Genomic DNA, 22344 nt, shown 5'->3' on the forward strand with positions numbered 1-22344 from the left:
CGGGTAGGTTCTGGCTAGATGGGACAGGATCCCAGTAAGGAAAAAGATGGGAAACATCATCCGAGATAAATGGTCCCAAGTATGTCAGTAACATGGCTGAAAGCTGTTTGGGGCTCTTCCGAAGACACTTAAGTACGATAGATAGATAGATAGATAGATAGATAGATAGATAGAGAGATGCCTCTAGTACTAATTCTTTATGATTTTTTATGCTCTCTACCCCCATTTTCCTAGCCCTGGCTATTGGTGAACTGCTTTGATCCATTCCTTCTGCCCGTGGCTTTCTGAGTCTATCCACCACATAGAAAGCTCCTCCAGCTTGCAGGCAGTTCTCCTTCCCCTCCCTCCCCTCTGGCTCCTGTACCCACCCCCCACCCACACACAGCCCCCCAGCCATCTCTTTCACTGACGGGCTGGCTCCGACTGAAACACAAATAAACTCTGCCATTAAACAAACCCTATAATTAGAAACCAGGTTTCCTAAATGAAGTGAAAAATGTAACGTTACCCTCTGTTTGTTCGCTGGATGCTCCAGTCTTGTTCCATGACCCAGAGGGGTCATGCCCCGTGGTTTCTAAGAAGCCTTAATAAGGTAATGTTTAGGAGGTTACTATCTTTACAACTCTTGTCTTATTACAACTCGGTAAGAAAAACATTTGGGGCAAAGCACGCTTCCAAGGAGAGGGTTTGTTTTTTTACTGCTTCACTGAGATGCTGTGGAAGGACCCTTCTTTGCAGAGGGTTCAGTTTCAGTATCTCCACAAAGATGATCCCTGGCTGCCCATTCTCCACTCCATAACCTCTGTCCCCCTGGCTGGCCGTGAAGGCCTGGGTGGTCCCATTTGGCTCTGGACTTCAAGGCCAGCAGTGAGCTGATTCAAAGTAGATTCTTGTACAATTTCCTCCTCCCTCACCTCCAGGACAAAGAGTCCTCTCCACTAGGAATAGGACTGACAACCCCCCCTCCCCCTCCACACACACACACACACTTTCCACAGAGGCATCGCCATTTGAACTAGGAAATGGGTCCTGGCTGACATGGCTGATCATTAGAGTTGCCAACCCTCCAGGATTGTCCTGGAGTCTCCAGGAATTAAAGACTGATCTTTAATTAAAGATAATGACGCGTGATGAAACCTCCAGCAATTCATCCAACCAAAGTTGGCAACCGTACTGATTATAGATATACCCATGGAGGTCTATCTGGGGACTGGATCCATGACAATCCCGCATTTCCCCTGTATTTTATACATCATCAATTGAGAGCACAGTGTCCCAGCTCTCAGGCGTGTGCCTTGCAACATCTGTGCTCTGGCCCTTGGCACATTATGCTGCTGTATAAATGGGATATGTCCTGGCTCCCTTCAAAGCAGCATGCTACATCCAATAGCACCCAACTACCTGGTGGAAACATCACTCTCTTCCACATGGGGTTGCATTACAAGGGAGCTTACAACACCCCCAACCCCACTATCCCAGGTAGGAAGGCTGCCTGCACGAACCAGCAACTGGGAATGACGCATATGGGCCAACATGCACAGCAAGTCCACCTACCAGACAGGGATCCCCCTGATTGGCTAAGTGGGATCTAGCAGAATGGACTGTAGCGCTCAGGGGATTGGTCAGGCATTAGGAAGGGTTTTACCTTTAGGTCACCAGCCTATCTCCCTCCCAGCCTGGGAGTGATGGGAAGTCCTTACAATCCAGTGTCCCTATGAGAAATGGGTTGGCGGGTCTTGATCCAGTCTCTAGTGGGAAACTCACACAAACGGCCATCCTAGTTAGCATTCTGGCTGCAGTCAGAACAGGAAGGCCAAGGGCTGAATGGCCCACTAAGGCCAAGCCATGTGCTCACCTCTGGAGTGTGACTGCTTCCTGGTAGAGGTGTGTTGCCAAGGAAGGATGGGGAAAGCTGCCCTTGCCGCACCTCTTCTGCGACTCAGCAGAGGACTCCAGTCTCCAGTGTTGTCAGCCCAGCACCCTGCCCCAGGACTACAGTCAATAACAATGTAAAACAAATGAGAAGGCCCCCTGCTCCCAGCACACGCCGTGAGTTAGCAGACACAAGCCAGATGGAAGGCCTTTGTTCAAGGCGCCCAGGCAAGCTCCTCTAGGAGAGGATAAGCAGGCGTAGGACAAGGTGCGTGTGTGCTCTGAACTTTGCTGTACTTCAGACAAGGAGCACAGACACTGATAACAAAACTCCCTCTCCAGTAACTCCAAGTTAATGTACAAACACACTGCATTTACAGCCTTTTAATCTGCGACATGACATCAGACAGGGACTGTTCAGAGATTGCCTGGGGTTTCTCAGCCCATATATTATTAAATGCAACAGAAGGCAGAACCTGGCTTCCTTGTTCCTCAATTGCATGTGCTGTCAAGATTACACTTGTGACGGCTGGAATGATTAATGTGCATGCCAGGGTCAGCACTGCTCTGAAGGGTCATGCTCAGAACATGCCTGGGGTAGGTTTTCAGCCCACTTTGCTCTCTGCAGCTCTGATCATGGGGTTTGCAAATAAATGTTCCTGTTTCTCCATGGCCCAGGGGATAGGCAGTGGGGTGGGAGGCCTTTCACCTTGAGGTCTCTTCAAATCCAGTCCAGACTGATAAGTGACCAAAAGTTGTCACCGGAAGGTGGCTACTCAATAGCTGCTCTACGGGGGTGTGAGAGTCTCAGGCCATTTCCCAGACCACAGTTAACACCCTTGGTAGGGTGATCAGATGTCCTGAATTTATAGGGACAGTCCCGATTTTTGGGACTTTTTCTTATATAGGCTCCTATTACCCCCCACCCCCGTCCCGATTTTTCACATTTGCTGTCTGGTCACCCTAACCCTGGGTGACTGTCTCAGTGGAAGGCTGGGACCTGCCAGGTTGCCAGCGAGTTAACCTCTGGGGTGAGAGAGGCTTTCAGTCTCCATGGCCTCATCCATCCTAGGCCTCTCGGCTGAGAATGATATCAAAGCTGCTAACTGTGGCAGCCACCTCCTCTCCACAGGGCCGGTGCTACCATTTAGGCAAATTAGGCAGTTGCCTAGGGCGCCAAGATTTGGGGGTGCCAAAAAGCGGTGCCCCCAATTTTTTTTTTACATCGATCCTACTCCCTGAGCGCGCAGTCACCGCTCCACTTCTCCCGCCTCCCAGGCTTGCAGCACCAATTAGCTGTTTGGCGCCACAAGCCTGGGAGGGGAGGAGAATTAGAGCGGGGGCGGCGTGCTCAGGGAGGAGGCGGAGCAGAGGTGAGCTGGGGTGGGGAGCTGCCGCACGGTTCCCCGGGGGGGGGGAACTGCTGCGGGGGGGTGCCTCAGGGCGGAGGGGGGGCGGGGAGCTGCTGCAGGGCTGGGGGAGGGGGGTGCAAGGTGGAAGTTTCGCCTAGGGCACGAAACTTCCTTGCACCAGCCCTGCCTCTCCATTAGGACTAGGACTGAGCCCCCCACCTCTTTCCACCGAGGCATCGCCATTTGAACTAGCTTCGAACCAGTGACTCTAACTGTGACAGCTTCTTTATGCTATTCCCAATCCCTTAGGCCATCAGCCCTCACCCTGCCATGCCTGTCAGGAGGTAAAACATTTACTACTGCACAGGAAAGCACTGCCCAGCTGCTTGAGCAGGTGAGCCTCACACACAGCTCTCTACAAGGAGGGAAGCTTGACCTGGGGACAACTAGCCACCAAAGAGAGTTGTAAACGCTTGGGGGGTAGGGAACTGCTTAGCCGCCCACACCCCTCAAATGGGCAATCAGAGTTGTAGCCTTGGTCTTTTCTGCCCTGGGAAATGATTTACTTGGGCTTCTGCCCACAAGCAAAAATCCCCACAAGAAACCCCCTCAAACCCTAAAATGATGCCTTTTATCACCAACTCTGAAGGAACTGATGGCCTGGAAGAGATTCCAGCTCCTTCTGGCCCTGTCTCCGCCAAGTGGGAGATCAGGCTGTATGGATCAGCTGGCAGCAGGTGCCGAAATGGCAGTGTGTAAATGAACGCATATGGCACTCTTAGGACATGGCTGGCAGTCAGGAGAGAACGTGCTGTGCCTGGAGGGGAGTGAGGGGGAAATATCCCCAACACAAAATCAAACTGAGCCAATTCTAATGGCTGCTTTTTGAAGTGGCTAGTGTGCTCGTGCAGGGACTGCAGGGCTGGACACCGGAAGAGCAGGCATAATCAAAACTGGCCCAGGCATGGTCTAAGAGGGCAGCTGCAAAACAGTGCCATCTAATGCTTTGACGTGGTTGGGCACAGATTAACTCAGGGCCATTAGCTGTGAAGTGCTTGCCAAGGGGTTGTGTGATTTGTTTGGCAGGAGAAGGCTTAAAGAAGAGTTTAACAATCCATCTCAAAAATCCCCATGGGACAACTTAATGGTTTGAAGTGAGAGCCAGGTACTGGCTCAGAAGTAAATGTTAGGATGTCTGCAGGACATAAAACCCTCCAGCAGCTGGAGCCTTGGCTGGTGTTGCTCAGGGCGCTGCTCCATTCCTCTAGGCAGACAGAGGACCAATTAGGGAATGGTTTGGAGTCTTAATTTAGAATGGCATCCCGGCTGGCTGCATGGACAGCGCCGCTGGCGGGTAGTGGAGACACGGGCAGCAGCCAGGCCTAGATGGGAGCACAATAGAAGGGGGCTGTAGGGAGAAGCGGGTGAAAGTATCTGCCCACCCTGTACCTGTCTGTCCGGAGCAGCAGCCAGTTGTGGGAGCTGCAAGGCAGAGTGACACTGAAGGGAAGTGTAGGAGGGCCATGGGTGCTAGTGACCAAGAGTCACTACCATTTGGTAGCTGTTTGTGGCCACCATATAATGATCTGGGGGCGGGGGGGGGTCTCACTTCTGCCTTGATGACAGGTGCCAACGTCCAATAACCCTGTCGAGCTGGTGCTAACTGGCCTCCATTTGGCAATCTCAGCAAAGACCCATGATTCCAAATGAGCCCTGGAAACTGAACTGCACGCTGCCAGTCTTTCTATAGCAGGAGGGTGGGCAACTTGCACTCCTGTCCTGCTGCCCAGGCTGTGCCTCTTCTGGAGCTACAGAGACGCATTATCAGCCGGTGCATCTGGTCTGGTGATCTCGAGATGGGGCGGTTTGATGTGCACACGCTGGCCAAGACTGCAGAGCATAATCAAGCTTAGCTGCTGTGCATTCCCAGACAGGGCACGTGTGTGTGTGTGGCTGCATTGCGTGGCTGCTCTGGACACGTGTATGTATGTGTGGCTGCTATGGACACGCACGTGTGTGTGTGGCTGCTATGGGCATGCGTGTGTGGCTGCATTGCGTGGCTGCTCTGGACACGTGTATATGTGTGGCTGCTATGGACACGCACGTGTGTGTGTGGCTGCTATGGGCATGCGTGTGTGTGCGTGCGTGGCTGCTACAGACACGCATGTGTGTGTGGTCGCAGCGCACAGGTGTAAAGTACAAACGCATGCCGCACACCGCCAGAGCTGCCAAGCTGCAGTGCATATGGCTGCATGGCTGTATTGCTAGGAGTCCCTGGCTGCAAAACCTGCCAATGTGCCCTGTGCTGTTTGGCTTGTTTTAATGTAGCTGACTGTGCTTCCGTCTCTCTGTGAAGCAGGGGGAGGGGCTGCACCTCAGCCATTAGCCTGGCTCCGCTCACTTTCTTTCCCAAGAACAGACAGGCACTTTGCCTCCTTCCCTTCTGTCTTTGGACACTTCTGTAAGGGGAAAATGGCTGTGCAGCCTGGACTGCACCTACCTTGTTCAGCTCCCCCACGCCTTAGGCCTGACGTGGTGGCAGTGGCCGTGTAGCTGGGGCCTCTGCGTGGGTCTCTTGGGAAGATCAAAAGCAAGGCAGAGCACTCAGGGCCCTGCTGCCCTCCTGCATTTCCACAGCTGCAGCTGATTATTGCTGGGAATCCTGTAACCCGTTACTCCTGGAACATCAAACTTGGGCTTTGAAAGGAAACAAAAAACAGAGGTGGAAAGGCCTGCAGCTGTCCCTGCCCCCATCCAGAGAGAGCGCAGCAGGGAATCGAAGCGCAAAGCCCCAAGCAGCCTGGGTGAAGCTGATTCAAGGGGGTCTAACAGAAACTCCAGGCACCTCAGATGGGCAGGTTCCCATGGACCTGGCCTTTGGGAAGGAGCTGGAACTTCCTCAGGGAAAATATGCTGATGGTGCCAGAGCTTGGATAGTCTCTTTGGGTCTTTCCTCAATTCGTGCTCTCTGCGCAAACAGCCTGAGCTGGAAGGGCTGCCAGGCCAGGGATCACCCTTAAAGCACCCAGAATCACTTGCCCTGATCATGTCTCCCTCGGGGAGGCTGGTTCTCAGATGGGCTCAGGTCAGAGGCCCTCTCTCTCTGGGCCCAATGTCTGTCTGTGCTGGGTTCAGGGGGTCATTTCCTCAGGCCCTTTCTTCCTCCTCCAGTTAGCAGACATCCAGCTGTCATGGCCCCCTCGTGGGAAGCTCTTGTAGGTCCAGGAGCAGCAGCAGCAATCCCAGCTGCGCCTTTCTCTGTGGGTCTATCTACACTGCGGCTGGGAGCGAGCCGCCCAGCCTGGGGAAGACAGACTTGCACCTGCGAGACTCCAGTTACCGTGCCAAAAATAGCAGTGTAGACGTCAGTGCAGTGATGGAGGCTTGAGCTAGCCACCTGAACTCAGACCCACCCGATCCCTGGGTCCCAGCTCGAGTGGCTAGTCAGAGCCTCAGTCACATCCACACTGCTATTTTTAGCCCCCTAGCTCGAGCCCTGCTAGTGCAAGTCAGTCTACGTGGGCTTGGACGTTTGCTCCAAGCTGCAATGTAGACATAGACCATGTGGCCTGGGGGCTAGGCTTCTCTTCTGTAGCCATCTTGGCCACCTCCACGTTGGCTTTGAGCTTGAGGGCTCTCTAGGACTGTCCTTCCAATGAGCTCTCCAGGCTTCGCCCCTAGCCACATGAACTACAGACTGGTCTTGGGCCAGTAGGGCCCATCCGTGGGTGTATCAGTCTGACGATGCCCGGGTGCCGAGGCAAAGGACACATCGGTCAGCGAGGGATCCCTACAGGTGACATGTGGGTCGCCCCAATTGTAGGCACCCAACCCTAGCAATGGGAAGGGTATGAAACCCATGATCCTAAGCCCAGGTGGACAGCCTTTCTTTGGCAGCTGCTCACAGCCGGGGGGAGGGAGGGCTGTAGGAAGGAGGAAGGAAGCTGCTAGGGTGATCTAGGAACAGGAGTCCAAGCAGGTTTTTTCCACCAGGTGCTCGGTATCAAAACGCACCAAGAGGAGGAAACAAAGAGTCAGAACAAAGTGAGTGCAGTGGGAAACCTGCGCATCTGGAACTCGTAACAGGCGACGTGCTGTAAACTCTGCCCTGGTGATAAATGCACTGGAGCAGTGGCGGCAGGATGTGCTGGAAGCCCTGGCGCCATTGGCCCTGCTCTGCTGACATGCTGTTTATTGACAACGGAGATCATTTTTCTTCCTTGGGTTCTGAAAGCCTCCTCCCCTGGGCCTGTGTGATTGCATTGCCGGGCGTGCGCTGGAATGGGTCAGGGCTGAGATCTGAGGGGGTTGGAGGAAGCTTGAAGTAGAACAGAGATGGTGCATTTCGATTCACCCCATAGGATGGCTCTCAACTTGGCTGTTATCTAGTGTCTTTTGTCCAAGGATCTCAAGGCAATTTACAAACATTCATAAGCACGAGGTCAAACCTCACATCTCTCCTGTGAAATAAGCCAAATTTCCAGATAGGCAGAAGCAGTAAGATCCCAATTGCACAGAAGCAAATTAGACCACAGGGAGGTTTAGTAATTAGGCCAAGATCATACAGCAAGTTAGTGGCAGAGACAGAACGGGAACCCAGGAGTCCTGGAACCCAAGCCCCCTGTGCTAGTTGCTAGGCACGCTATCTCCTTAAAAGGGCATCACACACTCAGCGACTACAGTATGTTTAAAGCTCTGCTACTCAAAGTTTGTGCATTAACTAAACAGCAACAACATTAAGGCCAAAGATAAAGTGATACTAAAATCCAATGGAAATCGCATGGGAAAAGCCTTCCTGTTGTGGGTGGGAACCACTGGGGAATGCAGCTGTAGGCAACGGGACTTGAACCCCTACCCCATTGCACTGACGAATGCCATGGGGAGGGCACAGAGAGGGCACTGACCTCGACCAAGTGCCAGTAACAAATTCCTGGCTCCCCCTCCAGACGGGACATGTCTCTGTGTTTATGTAACTCAAGGAGTCGGCAGAATTAAGCGCTTTGCCTTTTTCCCTTTTTTGAGAACAGGGAGTTTAATTCCCACCAAACAATGTTCTTGTCCAACAAGCTTAAAATAAGCTCTTTTGGCCAGGGCTTCTCGCGAGTGCTAGCACATCAAGCAGCAGTTTGTGCAAATATGGACTTGAGCAAAGAGCGCCAAGGCTACGCGGGCTAGGCCAGCTAGTACCTGCTGGGGGAGGATGGTCAGGCAATGACTGGGACAGCTGAAAAGTCTCTGCAATGCCCCAGGTCTTCCTCCTCCCCACCCAGCCGGCTGCTCCTTTCATGGAGTGGGATTCGCTTCGGTGGATGCTGCTGTTAGATGAAACATATGTGGGGGGTCTGATGGATGGAAAATGTTATTCATGGATAGGATGACCAGACAGCAAGTATGAAAAATCGGGACAGGGGGTGGGGGGTAATAGGCGCCTATATAACACTAAGCCCCAAATATCGGGACTGTCCCTATAAAATCGGGACATCTGGTCACCCTATTCATGGAGCAGATGCGGGGGCCTCTCAGCTCCTGCACTGGTATAGGTGAGAGCAGGGCTAGGCACCTTGTCTGTTAGCCCTCTCTCATTTCTCTTCTTGTGCACTGGGAGGTTTGCTCCTTCCCCCAGTTTAGTCCTTTAACCTGCAATTACAAGTTCAAAGCCCAGAGGGGACTGACTGAGCCTTCAGTTTGCCAAAACAGAGGAGACAATTGCAGTTTACTGTCGGAGGGTCTCAAAAAACACAAGGTCCTGGTCCTTGCTGCGGGCACGAACGATCCCAGCACACGTCTCCCAAGGGTGGGGAGGGAGGGTGTGCCCTGATTGCCTGGCTAAAGCTGGTGCACTGGCTGATCCCCTCATCCCCAAAGCATGAGTAAGAACATAAGAATGGCCATACTGGGTCAGACCAAAGGTCCATCTAGCCCAGTATCCTGTCTTCCGACAGTGGCCAATGCCAGGTGCCCGAGAGGGAATGAACAGAAGAGGTAATCATCAAGTGATCCACCCCCTGTCGCCTATTCCCAGCTTCTGGCAAACAGAGGCTAGGGACACCATATGTGTTTCTGCGCACTGGGTGCATAGCACTTTGGGCTCCTTTGGCGTGAATGGCCCGTTCAGATTGAGAGGCGGCTGGATTCAGATCCTCTCTCTCCCACGGCCCCCTGCCAAACGACCACCCCACAAGTCTCTCCACCCAATCTATGTCCAGCTGCTCTCTGAATTCTAGTTCTCCTGAGACTCCACACCTACAGCTTACACGCTTTTCTCAGGAATACCCTCGCGAGTTCCTTCCCGGTCAGCCATCACAATGGTACTTTGCCTTCCTACCAGGGGTGCTGGAACAATTTGTATAGTGGGGGTGCTGGGAGCCATTGAACCAAACTGTAAACCCTGTATATGATGAAAACCACTTCAAGCCAGGGGGTGTGGCAGCCCCCCCAGCACCCGTACGTCCAGCACCTATGCTTCCTACTCCCATTGACTGAGATTTAATGTTGGAGTCTTAGAACGGCATGTGGAAGTATGGGCTCTGCGTGCAGAGCTGCATTAACTGTCCATGGATTCTCAGTTGGTGCATGTGTACCACAGACACTGTGCACATAACTGCACATGCAAATTACACCCAAGTATTTTTGCCCATGCAGTTCTGAAAATCTGGGCCTTCCTCACTAATACTAATCATCCTGCTGCCTGGTGGGCACTGGCCGGTCTCACCAACGCCATCTGCCTCCTCTGGGTTGGCCTTCACCCCCACTGCACCGGCTATGGCCCCATAAAGGTACCTCTGGTCTGCAGAGGTGTCAGCACTTTCTCCTTTGGGTGAACCCCCCAGCTAGAACAGAGAGTCCCCAAAGGCCAAAGCCACTATGACACCCACTATTGATGGAGTCATCAGAGGCAGAGTTTCCCTTTCCTAGCAGGATCAAGGCTTCTGCTACCCTGTGAGGCTGAGCAGAGAAGGCCGGGCCCAGCTCAGGGGACAGGCCTGAGAGGAGATTTGGATCTGCATGTCCCCTGAGTTATGGGATGTTCAGACCTGGGGGCCTGATTTGGGCCCCTCCCTAGCCTTGAGGGATGGTGACTTTTACCTTTCCATTGTCACATATCCTCTCAGGCTAGGCTGTTCTCAGAACTCACTAGCTAAGCAAGGGGCAGGGGAAAAGGCCAGGGTGTTTTGTGTATGAGATGGAGTGGAAACCCTAGTGCCCTGGGCAAAGACAACATTTACATCCCACCTTCCTAAAATCCTCACCTGCAGTTTCAAGTTATTCTTCACTTCCCCTCGTCAAAATGGCCATTACTGATGGAAAATGGCTGCTGCATCCTACCCTAGGGACGGCTGCATGGTAGTGGGGGGCAAGTGATTCCTGTAGACACCATTTGTAAAGTGCTTTGGGATCCTCCAGGAGAAAAAGCACAATGTGTGTGTGAAATTATTAGTTTGTTAATCACAGACCTGAAACAAACCCTTTCTACAGAACTAGAACCCAGATGTGGATCTCACCCTGGACTGTCATTAAATTAAGCGACAAATAGCACAGGCAATATGCAAATTGGGTTACAGGATTGGAGACGCACACTTGACTTTCTTTCTTCACCTCTCCTCTTTCGTCATTAAAATTCTCGAGGTTGGTTCTTTGTTTTCAGAAGGGTCATTTTAGCTGATTTCCATGGGGACCCCTAGTTTATCTGATTTCCAAGGGAACCTCAAAGGCAGCACCAGCTTTTCCCCAGGCTGGGGGGAGGGGGAGGCACATGGAAAGTCAATAGGAATGGGTGGAAACTAGGAAACCACAGTAGTGGGTGATGATGGGGACAAGTTTATGTAAACAAATTAAAACAAACAAGAGCTTTGGCCGGGATCTTACTCCCCAGCTTTGGGGCACACACTGATCTCTAACTATTGGGTAGAAGGAAACTTTCCAGGGCGGTATATTACCCCATAACCGCCCTCTCTAGGTTTGTTTCTCTGAAGGAGCTGGTGCTGGCTGCTCTTGGAAACAGGATACTGGGCTAGATGGACCTCAGGTCTGACCCAGTCTGGCAGTTCCTGAGAGCAATGGAGCGTGCGGCAGGACAAGGGCGGCTAAGCATGGCCTGGGAGAGTAACGGCCAGGAGTCTGGTGGCACCTCCAGAATGCTGTGTGGGCAACAGGCACTGGCAGGTCTCAGCAGAACTTTGCAAAGCTGAATTCTCCCGGTCCGTGGCCTCTTTGCTCTGGTTGTAGGGCTGTGGGGCAGTGGCGCCGCATGGCAGAAGTGGGTTCCCTCCTAGAATGCAGTGGTGGAGCAGCCCTGTGAGTCCATCCAGCCCATCTCCTTGCTGAGGCTGGGCTCAGCCCCGCTGTACCCTCACCCATGCCTTTTAAACATCACCCTGGGGTTTCCACCACTTTTCCCTGCGGACTCTGGGCCAAATTTGGTCCTGGGATAAGCAGTGATGACTCCACCTGAGTTTCACCTGCTTACAGCAGGCCTACACTTGGCCCATTCCTCTACACTGCTGCTCTCGCTCGCTTGGGTGCAGAGAGCAGCAGCCAGCCCAGCCCAGCAGTGCCAAAGACGAAGCCCTGGCTGGAGAACGGTCCCTCCCGCAGAGCTAGGCTTTGGCCGCGACCAGGCGAAATGGCCCCTTTTCTTCTTTAAGGAGAGTGGGAGAAACCACCAGCCCAGCTTATCAAATTTGGCCATGTCTGAAAAGCCCTCATTTCCTTTTCACCAAAAAAGATCAAAACCGGGTAATTGGCTCCCAGTGCAGATGCCTCTGAGCCTCTCTCATGTGTAAACAGCATTTCCAAGTGTTGATACAATCCAGACTGCTGCCGCTGCAAAAGCATCCCAAGTATTCCCAAAGCGCAGATGACCGCAGAATGGCTGCAGGCTCTGGGACTGCTGTAGAAACTTGCCCTGGGCAATGGGGTGAGGAGCCTGTGCCCCGATGTGATCCCAAGGTGCCAGCAGTGGGTCCCTCCTGGTGGGGCCTATTCAAACACCTCCTCCTCCAGCGGTCTGGGACAGGGATGGTGGCCGGAGGTCTGGGATCATATGCTGGAGCCTCTCTAGGGGCTAGTCCCACAAGCATCCGGGTGTTAAGAGACAGGATGCACTTGGAGCCATATCCCTGAGTGTGCTACAGCCCCGGGGGACCGTTTCCTCGGTGACCTTCCTGCAGCATCCCCGATTGGTAGATACCTAGTGCTAACACCTGGTTGACATGTCACCAGCTGATGACCAGGAACAGCTGCCAGCCTTGGAGCTAGGTAAGGGTTTGAGCCCCCGATTTCGCAGCGCTCCAGATTGAGGGGGGTTTGGGTTCAGGCATCTGTCTCAGCCCATTAGAGGCAGAGGGGCCCGCTACAAAGGCTGGCTCTGATTTGAGTTCAGACTCTAGCGTTTGGGGGCATTTGATATGGGACCCAGCTCTGTATTAACAGTCCCCTCTGCTCTTGTGCGCCTTGCAATAAGAGAGGACTACGCAGCAGTGCCCTGGCTGGCTCTAGCCCTCATGGGTACGGAGAAAAGCTTGAACACGTGACCTGAGTGCAGCTCAGGAACTGGAAGGCAAAGAAAAAGAACGTGTTGCTTTGATAAAATCTCCTGCCTCCTAGAACGCTTAGGGCTGGTCATGCTGGGAGAGTCCCTTGTAGCCCAAAGGCTGCAGCCTGTGTTTTGGGAGCAGGCTATCTGGGTTCCAGCCCTGCAGTTGCTACAAGGTTTGAAGCAGTCCGGGTCTGCAGCAAAGTGACAGGGGGCCCAGTTCTGTCCAGGTCCACTTGGAGCTGGGAAAGTGCTGGGGTGAAAGGTGCTTGAGGCACGTCAGCTCTTGCTTATCATGAGGGGTGTGGATGAGAAGGGAAGGAGGGAGAAGGGAAACCCCAAGGGACAGAGAAGAACCCCACCTCTGCTCTCCAGGATCCACGCTAGGCTGAGGGAGAGGGCTGGGGATGATCGCCAGCGGGTGTCAAACCATTTGGCTTTAGGACAACACCATCTCGTGGCAAAACCCAGACATAACAACTGTGCACAGCTGTAGCTCTGCTGGAAACCAGACCCAGGCTCGTAGAGGGAAAGAGAACCTGCCCCACCCCAGGGTACAGATTCAGACCCTAATTCCTGGCCTGGCGGGAGCCGTGGTGGAAGGGACTCCTGGCCACGCTGCACCGCACGGCAGAGCACAGTGCAGAGACTGATACAGTTGTAATAAACACACAACCAACCAAGCCAGTTCCTCCTGAAAAGGGCTGTGAAGACTTCTCACTGAGTCACGCAGCCAAGGGGGTGCTCCCGCTCCCTGTGGTTAGCATTAGACATTTATCTATCATCATCCAGCATTAAACTCACTGAGGAAGATACAGGGCAGCTTTCCTTACTCTCTGTCATGAGGCCCCCGGGGACCCCACTTCTGCCTTGCTTATTCCCCTGCAAACAGACTGGCACGACTCTGGAGGGCTCCAGCCCTTATGCACCATGAGCGTGTGTGTTTGTGTGCTGCCACAGCCACAACGGCCCAGAGCACCGCACGGGTGCTGCTTACTGGCAGCTCCAAAGCCAGCCCAGCCCCTCTGCCCTGCCCTGGGTGCACAGGCAGGCTTCTGCTGTGCCCTACAAACACCTGCAGTTCCTCGGGCGGATCCACTCCATTGTCTGCAAAGCCCTGGGGGAAGGGCGGGGAGGTTTTCAGAGAAGCCACTGATATGTGTGGTGGAAATGAACAACAATGTTACTTAGCCACTTCTCTGCCTCAACTGACCTGAGCTGGAAAGGCTGGAAGGCCTGGAGCCAGCTCTCTGCACCTCTCATCAGTCAGCCCAGGGGGCACCGTACCTCTGGGCAGGAACACTGGGGCTGCTCTGGGACCTCTGCTCATCAGAGGAGGAAAGCAGCTGGCTGGCCAAGCTTCCGAGCTGTGTCATGCACCAGGAGCCATCTCTCCAGGCCTGTCCCTTTAGGGCATATACAATACTGTGCCATTAGCAGGGCAGCTGGGACTAAGCTGTGACCCTCCCCCCCAATATCTCACACAGGCCACCAAACAGCTTCCAGATGAGACCTTCCACTAGCTACTCATCAGCTGAATCCAAACCCTCGGCCTAGAGAGGAGCCTCCACATCCCAGGAAGGGGGGCCATGACTGCAGTGTCCAGAGCCAGGACTAGAACTCAGAGCACCTGCTCCCTGCCACTGCCCTACCCAGCCTGCACAAAGCACACCACAGCCTCTCTGCATGGCACATCTACCCTTTCCAAAGCGCTCCCAGGGGACTTTGCCTTCAGCCTGCCCCGGTGCTGGGGCTGCAGGTATTTAAGCAAACACAGCCCGTAAACTCATGCTGTCAGCAAGGTGCACGTGGGCCATGGGGAGCCCACGTTCCGCCTGCAGCACCAGACAACACCAGCCATTGTCCCTCTGTCAACACCCGTGCTGGCACCTGGGGGAAGCTCATTGTGCTGCCAGACCCACCCCCAGGCACTGCAGAGATTAGGGGCTGATGCTTTCCTTTTTAAATCGCCTGGCTCATCTTGTTCCCGTCACACTGCGGCGAGGAGTCTGCGAGTCGCCCTCTGCCATGGACTGGGCTCCATCCCTGGTAGGTGCCTGGGCTGCTTTCACTAAACTTGGTGCTTTTTATTTACGCTCTGTTTATTAAGGGCTGGGTGGGTTTGTTTGCTTTGGAAACAGGCGCTCTGCCTGGATGAGTTATTGCTCCCCACGCCTGGCATAGCTGGGACAAAACAGCCACAGAGCCTGTGGGCTGCAGAGATTCCAGTGCAAAGGGGCCAGCGCGATAGCTCCTGCCTGGAGAACGACTTGCATTTAGAGAGCTCCTTTCAGCCCCAAGGATCCCAAGCACTCTGCACATGTAGGAATCATGGCACCCAGCAATGAAATGCAGCCACCTCTGGGGTGGGGCATGGCAGCTGTTTATCTGGGCACAATGTCACGCCCCATGAGTTTAGGACAGGGAGTGAAGAAGATTCCTGTGTTCAGTTGCAACTGGGGCCTATATGTAGAAACGGTGGCTTTGTTTGCTGTTGGGAAGCTTGCCCTGCCCTTTAAGGATGGAGCAGGCTCCTGCAGGGAGAAGTGTGAGAGACATTGCCAGAGAGCCCTGCCCTATGACTGGGCCAGAGACAGGAAGGGAGGGAGCAGAGGTGAATGGCCAAAGGGCAAAGCACTGGCTCACAACAGGCAGAGGAGAGACAACTCAGATCATATACTGTGCCAGGAGAATGGCATCTTTACAGGGTAGGTACCTCAGTAGCCCAGTTCCTGGGGGCTCAGGTACTCTGGCAGCCCCCTGACACCACAGGGAACAACCACGGAATGGAGTGCTGGGGAGACAAGGGGTCATGGTGGGAGGAAATCCAGGAGGGTTTGGCTAATGATTACATTATTCAGTATTTCTGCTCTAACGCACCTTTCAGCCCAAATGGTCTGCAAGCCCTACACACATGCAAGTTCCCTACAGCAATGCAGCCACCTCTGGGGTGGGGGGCAGACAAATAGTCCACCCAACAAAGCACAGCAGTAAGCTGGGGAGGGGAAGAGCATTTTAGTTAAGGGGTGGGGGGAATGGAAATACCTTCTCCTAGCGTGGCTATAACACCCATACACAACAAACAGGGGCTGGGGGGCTAGCACTGAAGACACAGGAAGCTGCACACCTCCGAGAGATGAGGGCTCAGTCAGCCTCCCCTGGGGGTGGGGGCACTGTCCCTATCAGGGTTTGCACTAGTGGCTCCAGAAGGTTGGAGTATCTCAGGCTAAGCCTCCACTCAGAACACCGCAGTGGCACAGTGCTTCAGCTTAGACACATACTGCAGCAATGGGAGGGGTTCTCCTGGAGCAAATCCACCTCCCCCCCAGGGGTAGCTAGGTCAACAGAAGACTCATCCATCAATCTAGCGCTGGCTACACCGGGACTTAGGTTGGTTTAACTACGTCGCTCGGGGTGTGGATCCTTCACACTCTTGAGTCATCTAGCTGAGTTGATCTAATGTTCTGCTGTAGCCCTGACAGGTACAACACCCAGAATCCCCCTCCCCACTTTTCATGACGACAAGCGGCCCGCTAGAGATGGCATCAGGGTGGGAATTGCAGATGTGCACCACACATCCCTGTGTCACTACCAGCCTTTGGCACGGCAGGGCATTCACCATTGACTTGCCGTGGGGGGTTTACCCTTTTGCATTTCACCAGTGAAGCTAGACTGGCCACTGTCTCTCCGTAATCATTTCCTCCTCCAGGTCTCTGCCATGCCAGCCCTGCAAACGGTGGCTAAGGAAACAAACAGACCAAAGCTCTGTTTGCATTAGTCTTAGGGGAAAAACAGAGAGAAACCCCCATTAATAAACCGACCGGACATGGGGGCTAGTCCCCTCCCCCCAGCCTGTCCAGCTCACTAGGGAGTTTGTCCTGACTTTCTGCAAACGGCCTCCCCCCTCCATCATTTCAACACTCAGGGCACTTGCAACAAGCAGCTATTCAGCCACCCTAGCTTTGGAACTGCCATCATGGTGCTCTCTCCACTAGCACGCTAGAAACGCTGCCAGCTGCTGGCAATTAGGAGCAAGGCTGAGCCAGTCAGCTGCCCCATGTACCCAGCCAGCATAGGGGGCACCTGAGGTTGCCACCTTACAGGATGTGCCTACAGGAAACGCCACCCCCAGGAGCTTAGATTTCACAGGGCAATCTCCCCACAGACATGATCATTGCTGGAATCCCCACCTGCGAGCTGTTACAAAGGAGAAGCTGTCTCATTTGCCCCACTTTACTGAAGCACAGAGAGGTTGAGGTCTCACCCAGGGTCACCCAACAAGGCCGTGGCACTCAGGAATGGAACACAGGAGTCCTGCTGCCCTAGCCTGTTTTTACCACTAGACCCCATACTGCCTCCCTGCACTGATGCCCCTTTGGGACGTTCCAGCCTTGGTAGGGTTGGCGATTCCTACGATAGAATATTGTTCCCTTTGAACATAACCTCCCTGGGCCCCGGCCCCAGCCCATACAGCATTCCCAGTGCTGGCGTCACGCCCTGTCTTGGCTTCCTTCTCAGCTTCTCTTCTGCGCTCTCTCCGTCTCCTTCACGTGGGCTGCTACCACCGAACCCAAGGACCAAAGCAAGGGAGCAAAAGGAAAGAGGAAAGGACTGGCTAGGGACAAGGTCCAGCTGCTGGAGGCCCAGGCACCCAGCCCCGACCCCATGCTGAAGAGGAACTCCATGGCCTCAGCGGCGGACAGCCCCTACACCCTGCTGGAGGATTATGAACAGAGCATCCAGGAGATGGTGAGCCAGCTGCGGAACAGCTCAGAGCCTGCCGACAGCAAGTGTCAGGTCAACCTGAGGCTCTGGAGGTCCAATAAGAGGAGCCTGTCTCCGTGGGCCTACAGGTGAGACTGCAGGGCAAAGCACCCCTGGGGACTGGCACTCCCAGGGTAGGGCTCTCACCAGCACCACAAAGGAACAGGGCAGGGCTCTGCTGTGAAGGGAACCTAATGGGCACTAAACAAGTGGGGAACCCCTATGGATGCTGTTCCATTGGGCAGTGATTGCATTGGGTGAGTGATCTGCATCCCTGAGCATCCCTGTGTCCATTGCCCTATATGCCCCTATTCCCCCATGTGTGGGCATTGCAACATGGGTGCCCACTGATTCATACATGGGCATCCCCCCCATGCACAGGCAGAGCCCGGTGCAGGCTCATTTCTCCACGTGTGCATTATTGCGGCACGTATTCCCCCTTCCCTGTGTGCAGGCACTGCCCCCTCACATACACACACTCGTTCAAGGCGCCTACGCGCGGAAGTGGCCTGTACTCCTGCCCGTGTCCCCGCTCCCCCTACAGGCTCTGTCAGCCTCACGCTCTCCCTCTTCTCTAGTATAAACCACGATGCAACGCGGATCCCAGCAGACATCCCAGAGGCGCAGTGCCTCTGCACTGGCTGCATCAACCCCTTCACCATGCAGGAGGACCGCACCATTGTCAGCATCCCTATCTACAGCAAGCTGCCCGTCCGCCGGCTCCTGTGCCACCCCCCTGAGGGCTCGGGAGCCAAGACCCGCAGGAAGAAGAAGAGGTGCCACAAGGAGTACAAGATGGTCATGGAGACCATTGCCGTGGGCTGCACCTGCATCTTCTGAGGACAAGAGGGTCCTCTCACCCTCACTCCATGCTGGCAGCACCAAACCCCCGGCCTCTGTGTATGGACACCAGCTCCCGTTTAACCAGCCGCCTCCTCTTGTTGGATCCATTTGGCAAGGGCCCCAGCCAGTGCCCACCAAGCCTCTCCCTCAAGGAGGGGTGGTCAAGGCATAAGCAGTGTGTGTGTGTGTGGTGGTGGTGGTGGTGGTGAATCTGAAGCAAGGAGGCAGCTGCTTAGACTAGAGATGGTTTGCCCCTTTGCACCCACATATCCCTATCTGGCTCCAGCATGAGCAACTGCTGCAAGGCCCTGCTCTTTGGGGTGCCCCATGTGCCGTGCCAGCTCTGCAGCTTGCAGCAGGGCCCTGGAAGGAAAGCCATTCTGCAACCCCCCTAGCCCCAAGCTAGCTCCTCAAGCAGAAGAAGGGGGGGGAAGAGGGGAGAGAAGATGGAGATGTCTGCCATGCAGGGCTCCGCTTCTGCAAGGCTTGGGAGCTGTGAATGGCAACTGCCCCTCCCCCTCCCCATGCCCCTCAAGACAGCACTTCAGCCCCATTGGCTGCCGCCTGTCACCTGCTTCCCCTTGCTCAGCAGCCGCTCAGTTCTGGGCTCGCGTCCGCACACTTGCACTGCTGCACAACCATTCGGGCTAATTGTCCCACCGAGTCCAAGGGGCCGCCCCTTCTCCCAGCCAGGCAGCATGACCAGGTCTGCAGGGAGGGTTGTAGTTGATGGTGAGTACAACGCGCCCTGACCCCAGCTCCCTGCAGCTGATTCCACGACTCTCTGACCTGGTCAGGTATTGGTGAGAGCACAAGCCAGGGCTGCTGTGGGCCACTGCCAGCAGCTGATCATGGGGAGGGAGCATGTCTGCTGAACCTAAGCCCCCAACAGCAGATGCTGCCTGTGAAAGTCCAGGCTCCCTGGCCCCTGCCACCCGTTCGGCTGCACCCAGCTGAGGAATGTGCCTTATCTCAGTGCCACTGGGACGGGGCCTGGCCCCACTAGAACACCCGATAGCAGCGTCCGGGTTGGAGCAGGAAGCCTGGCTAGGTGCCAAGGGCCTCTGATGCCTTCCAAGGGCAGCGCGTGCTAATGAGTGGGAAGCCCACCATAGAAATCATCCCTTGGGGAGGGGCAGCGCCCCCTGGAGAAGGCTGCCATGTCCAGCTATGCATGGAGCATAGTAGCCCCCCAGGAGCAGGGCAGATGAGGGTGGGGTCAGAAGACAGCTGGGAGTGGAAGGGGGGGGCACAGCGTTAGTCTCTCACCCCAGGCAAGCCTGGTTCAGGTACGGAGCCAGGCAGCACAGGGAAGGGGCTGGTTCCTGGCTGGTCTTTGGGCACACCAGGACTGCCCCTCGGCACAGTGGGAATGTCAATCCCTCTCCCCTGGCTGATCAGAGCCCATCTCCCCTTTGCCAGCCTCTCCAACGCCCTCTGCTGCATCCATCAACAGAACAAGGGCATCGACCCTGCTACTGCCCCCTCACAGAGCAGAGGGTCTCCTGCAGCTACCGCTGCTGCTCATGGAGGGGATACTGAAAAACAGACAAAATCTGGCTGGGCCTGGTTCAAGTGGCAGTGTCTGCAGGATTTGCCTGAGCTGGGCTAACCTTCAGCAGCGCCACAGCCCTTCACACACACTGACCAACTCAGCCTCACAACCGGTATTGCGGTACCCATTGTACACACGGGGAAACTGAGGCAAAGAGGTGGCAAGGCTTGGCCAGTGCCCCGGGCCAGGCAGTCCTGGTACAGAGCACTAGCTCCCTCTGTTTCTACTGAGGAAAGTATTTCTCCCCCAAGGAAGGGGTGATAGCCACCACCACATCCCCACCTCAGTCACTGTCCCCCCAGAGCCAGCCCAGCTCCTCTGGGTACAGCAAGTAAGCCGCCAACCCGAACAGCTTGGGAGCTTTAACGGGGAAGGTCAGAAGGGAGGCAGGGCCCCTCGTGCCTTGGCCCTGCTGGAGCTGTGGTTGGCGGGTTACCTGCTCTGCTCTGTAGTTCAGAGACAGCACTGGAGGCTGACAATAGAGTGCATCCCTCACCCCAATCTGCTGGTCACCACTCCTCAGCCAAACCAACCTGGCTCCTTGGCATTTACTTCTCCTCCAGCGCACCAGCCCCAGCGCACGGGCCACCCTCCCACAGTGGGGCTGGTCATTCCTCAAGGAGCCAGAAGGGGGTGCTAATGCTTTTCTTCTAGTCCCAAAAAACTGAACTCATTCCCACCCCTCCCCCCAACTATTCCTCAGCCCCCCTCCATTGGGGATGCTGCTGGCCAGTTTCCATCTCTGTTACCACAGGGCCTATCCAGCCAGCCAGCAGAGCAGTCTCAACTCAGTGGGGCCACAGGGCCGCCGTGGGCTGGTGGTTAGGACTAGGGAGGCCACATGGCTCTGGGCAAGGAGAGCTTTCACTCAGCTCACCAGCAGCTCTCCGCCAGGGGGCGCCACACATCAAATTTCTAGGCAGCACCAACAGTCTTTCCCTTCACTCATGGGGTCACAATGCCACGCATTGAAGTCTGGCCCAGCCATCCCTGTCTGACAGAGCGGCATCCGGGCCCAATTTCAGTGCGTGTTGTGATGGGGCGTACGGGGTCTTCAATGCTGAAACTGAGAAATACTGCCCTGAACACTGGGTGGATATTAAGGGACATGCTTTTAAAAGGTTTTCTAGCCTTTGCACAGTTGGACAGCAGATCAAAGGATTGATTTACTTCAAGTAGAATCCCCTTTATTGGAATCAATATATTAATGGCCCCAGTTCCCTCTAGATTACTCTGTTGGGTTTTTTTAAGGTGCAGGGGACATGATTCAAGAAAGGTTGAAAACCCATCTTAAACTGAGCATCAATCCCTCTGCCCCAGGGAACCTGCCAAGGACCGCCAGCCGCTACAGCGCTTCCTGAGTATGTGTTCAATCTGTCCCCAACGCCTGGGCTTAGAGAGGCTAGCAAGGCCCAAAGGGGTCAGGGTTAGCGCTGGGAAAGGGGTTTGGACATCATGCTTGTATAGAGAAGGAGGTGAGCGGGCCTTGTGTCTGCTGCAGCGTCGGCCCCTCTAGCTGGCAGCTCCCCCCAGTCCCTGCCCTGCCTGCGTTTAGAGGGGAGCTGATGGGCTTGGTTAACAAAGCAAGAGCAGCTCTGGGTGAGAAGCTGAGAGGAACCCACTAGTCATACGGACTCACAGCACAGACATGGTCGCAGCTGGAGAACCACATACCTGCCAAGACCTGAGCGTTGGGTCCAGCACTGGCCTTGCAAGGACTGAGGACAACCCCAGCAGCTAGAGCAAGGAGTCCGACTGCACTGCCAGCCAGGGGAGTCCTGCACAGGAAATGCTGGGGCCAGGCAGTTGCCTAGACTCAGCACTGCTCTATAGGATAGCTGGGTCATACTAGAAGGTCCATATCCACCTCTGGATCTGTGCCCATGGTACATGGCCCCATATGGGTCAGGGCCCAAGGCACGTGGTCACATATTTTAGGCCCCATATCTGCTCTTGCCATCATCAGGTCTTACCCCTTGAAAGTCTCATGGGATCCCACGCTCGAGTCCTAGCAGATAAGTGACCAGAGAATGGATTTGCACATCCCACCTCCACCCCATCCTCAGCACTGGCCATTGTTAAGGATGCACAGCCCCAGCCCAACTTAGGATCTGAAATGGGTCCTGGCTGGCAGTTCCCTGGCAATGAGCTTAGGTTCCCTCCTCATCCCCCCACCCCCACCCTGGCGCTGGCTGGGTAGGGAGGAAGCCTGAGCATTGATGCCTGTAGCAGGCACCTGGCATTAGCGCCACAGGGTGGTGCAGGGAGGGCGTTATTGAAGGCAACAACATACAAGGAACTCATTGGCCAGACCCTCCCCTCCTCTTGGCCAGAAATCCAGTGGTCTCTCCCCCAAAGATAAACCCTCAGCAGGCTAGTAAATGAAGAGGCTCCTGGCCAGCTCCCCAGCAGCCCCCCTCGTG

At 54.8% G+C, this 22344-nt stretch overlaps 1 protein-coding gene across 1 annotated transcript; it reads left to right on the forward strand.

The window, feature by feature from the left end:
- Positions 1-14709: 14709 nt before the first annotated feature.
- Positions 14710-18363, forward strand: IL17B (interleukin 17B). The gene is made up of 3 exons (XM_065410194.1): positions 14710-14808; positions 17278-17612; positions 18102-18363. The coding sequence occupies exons 1-3, from the start codon at positions 14710-14712 to the stop codon at positions 18361-18363; spliced, it is 696 nt and encodes a 231-aa protein (XP_065266266.1).
- Positions 18364-22344: the final 3981 nt, after the last annotated feature.

Source organism: Emys orbicularis, chromosome 8 (genome assembly GCF_028017835.1).
Source record: "Emys orbicularis isolate rEmyOrb1 chromosome 8, rEmyOrb1.hap1, whole genome shotgun sequence".
Classification (NCBI taxonomy): Eukaryota; Metazoa; Chordata; order Testudines; family Emydidae; genus Emys; species Emys orbicularis.

Excerpts from the sequence above, each read along its gene's own strand:
- IL17B (XM_065410194.1), top strand. The coding sequence starts at position 14,710 with ATGCTTTCCTTTTTAAATCGCCTGGCTCATCTTGTTCCCGTCACACTG. Across the intron at positions 14,809-17,277 it reads TGGACTGGGCTCCATCCCTG|CTTCTCTTCTGCGCTCTCTC; the intron begins GTAGGTGCCTGG and ends CTTCCTTCTCAG. Across the intron at positions 17,613-18,101 it reads CTGTCTCCGTGGGCCTACAG|TATAAACCACGATGCAACGC; the intron begins GTGAGACTGCAG and ends CCTCTTCTCTAG.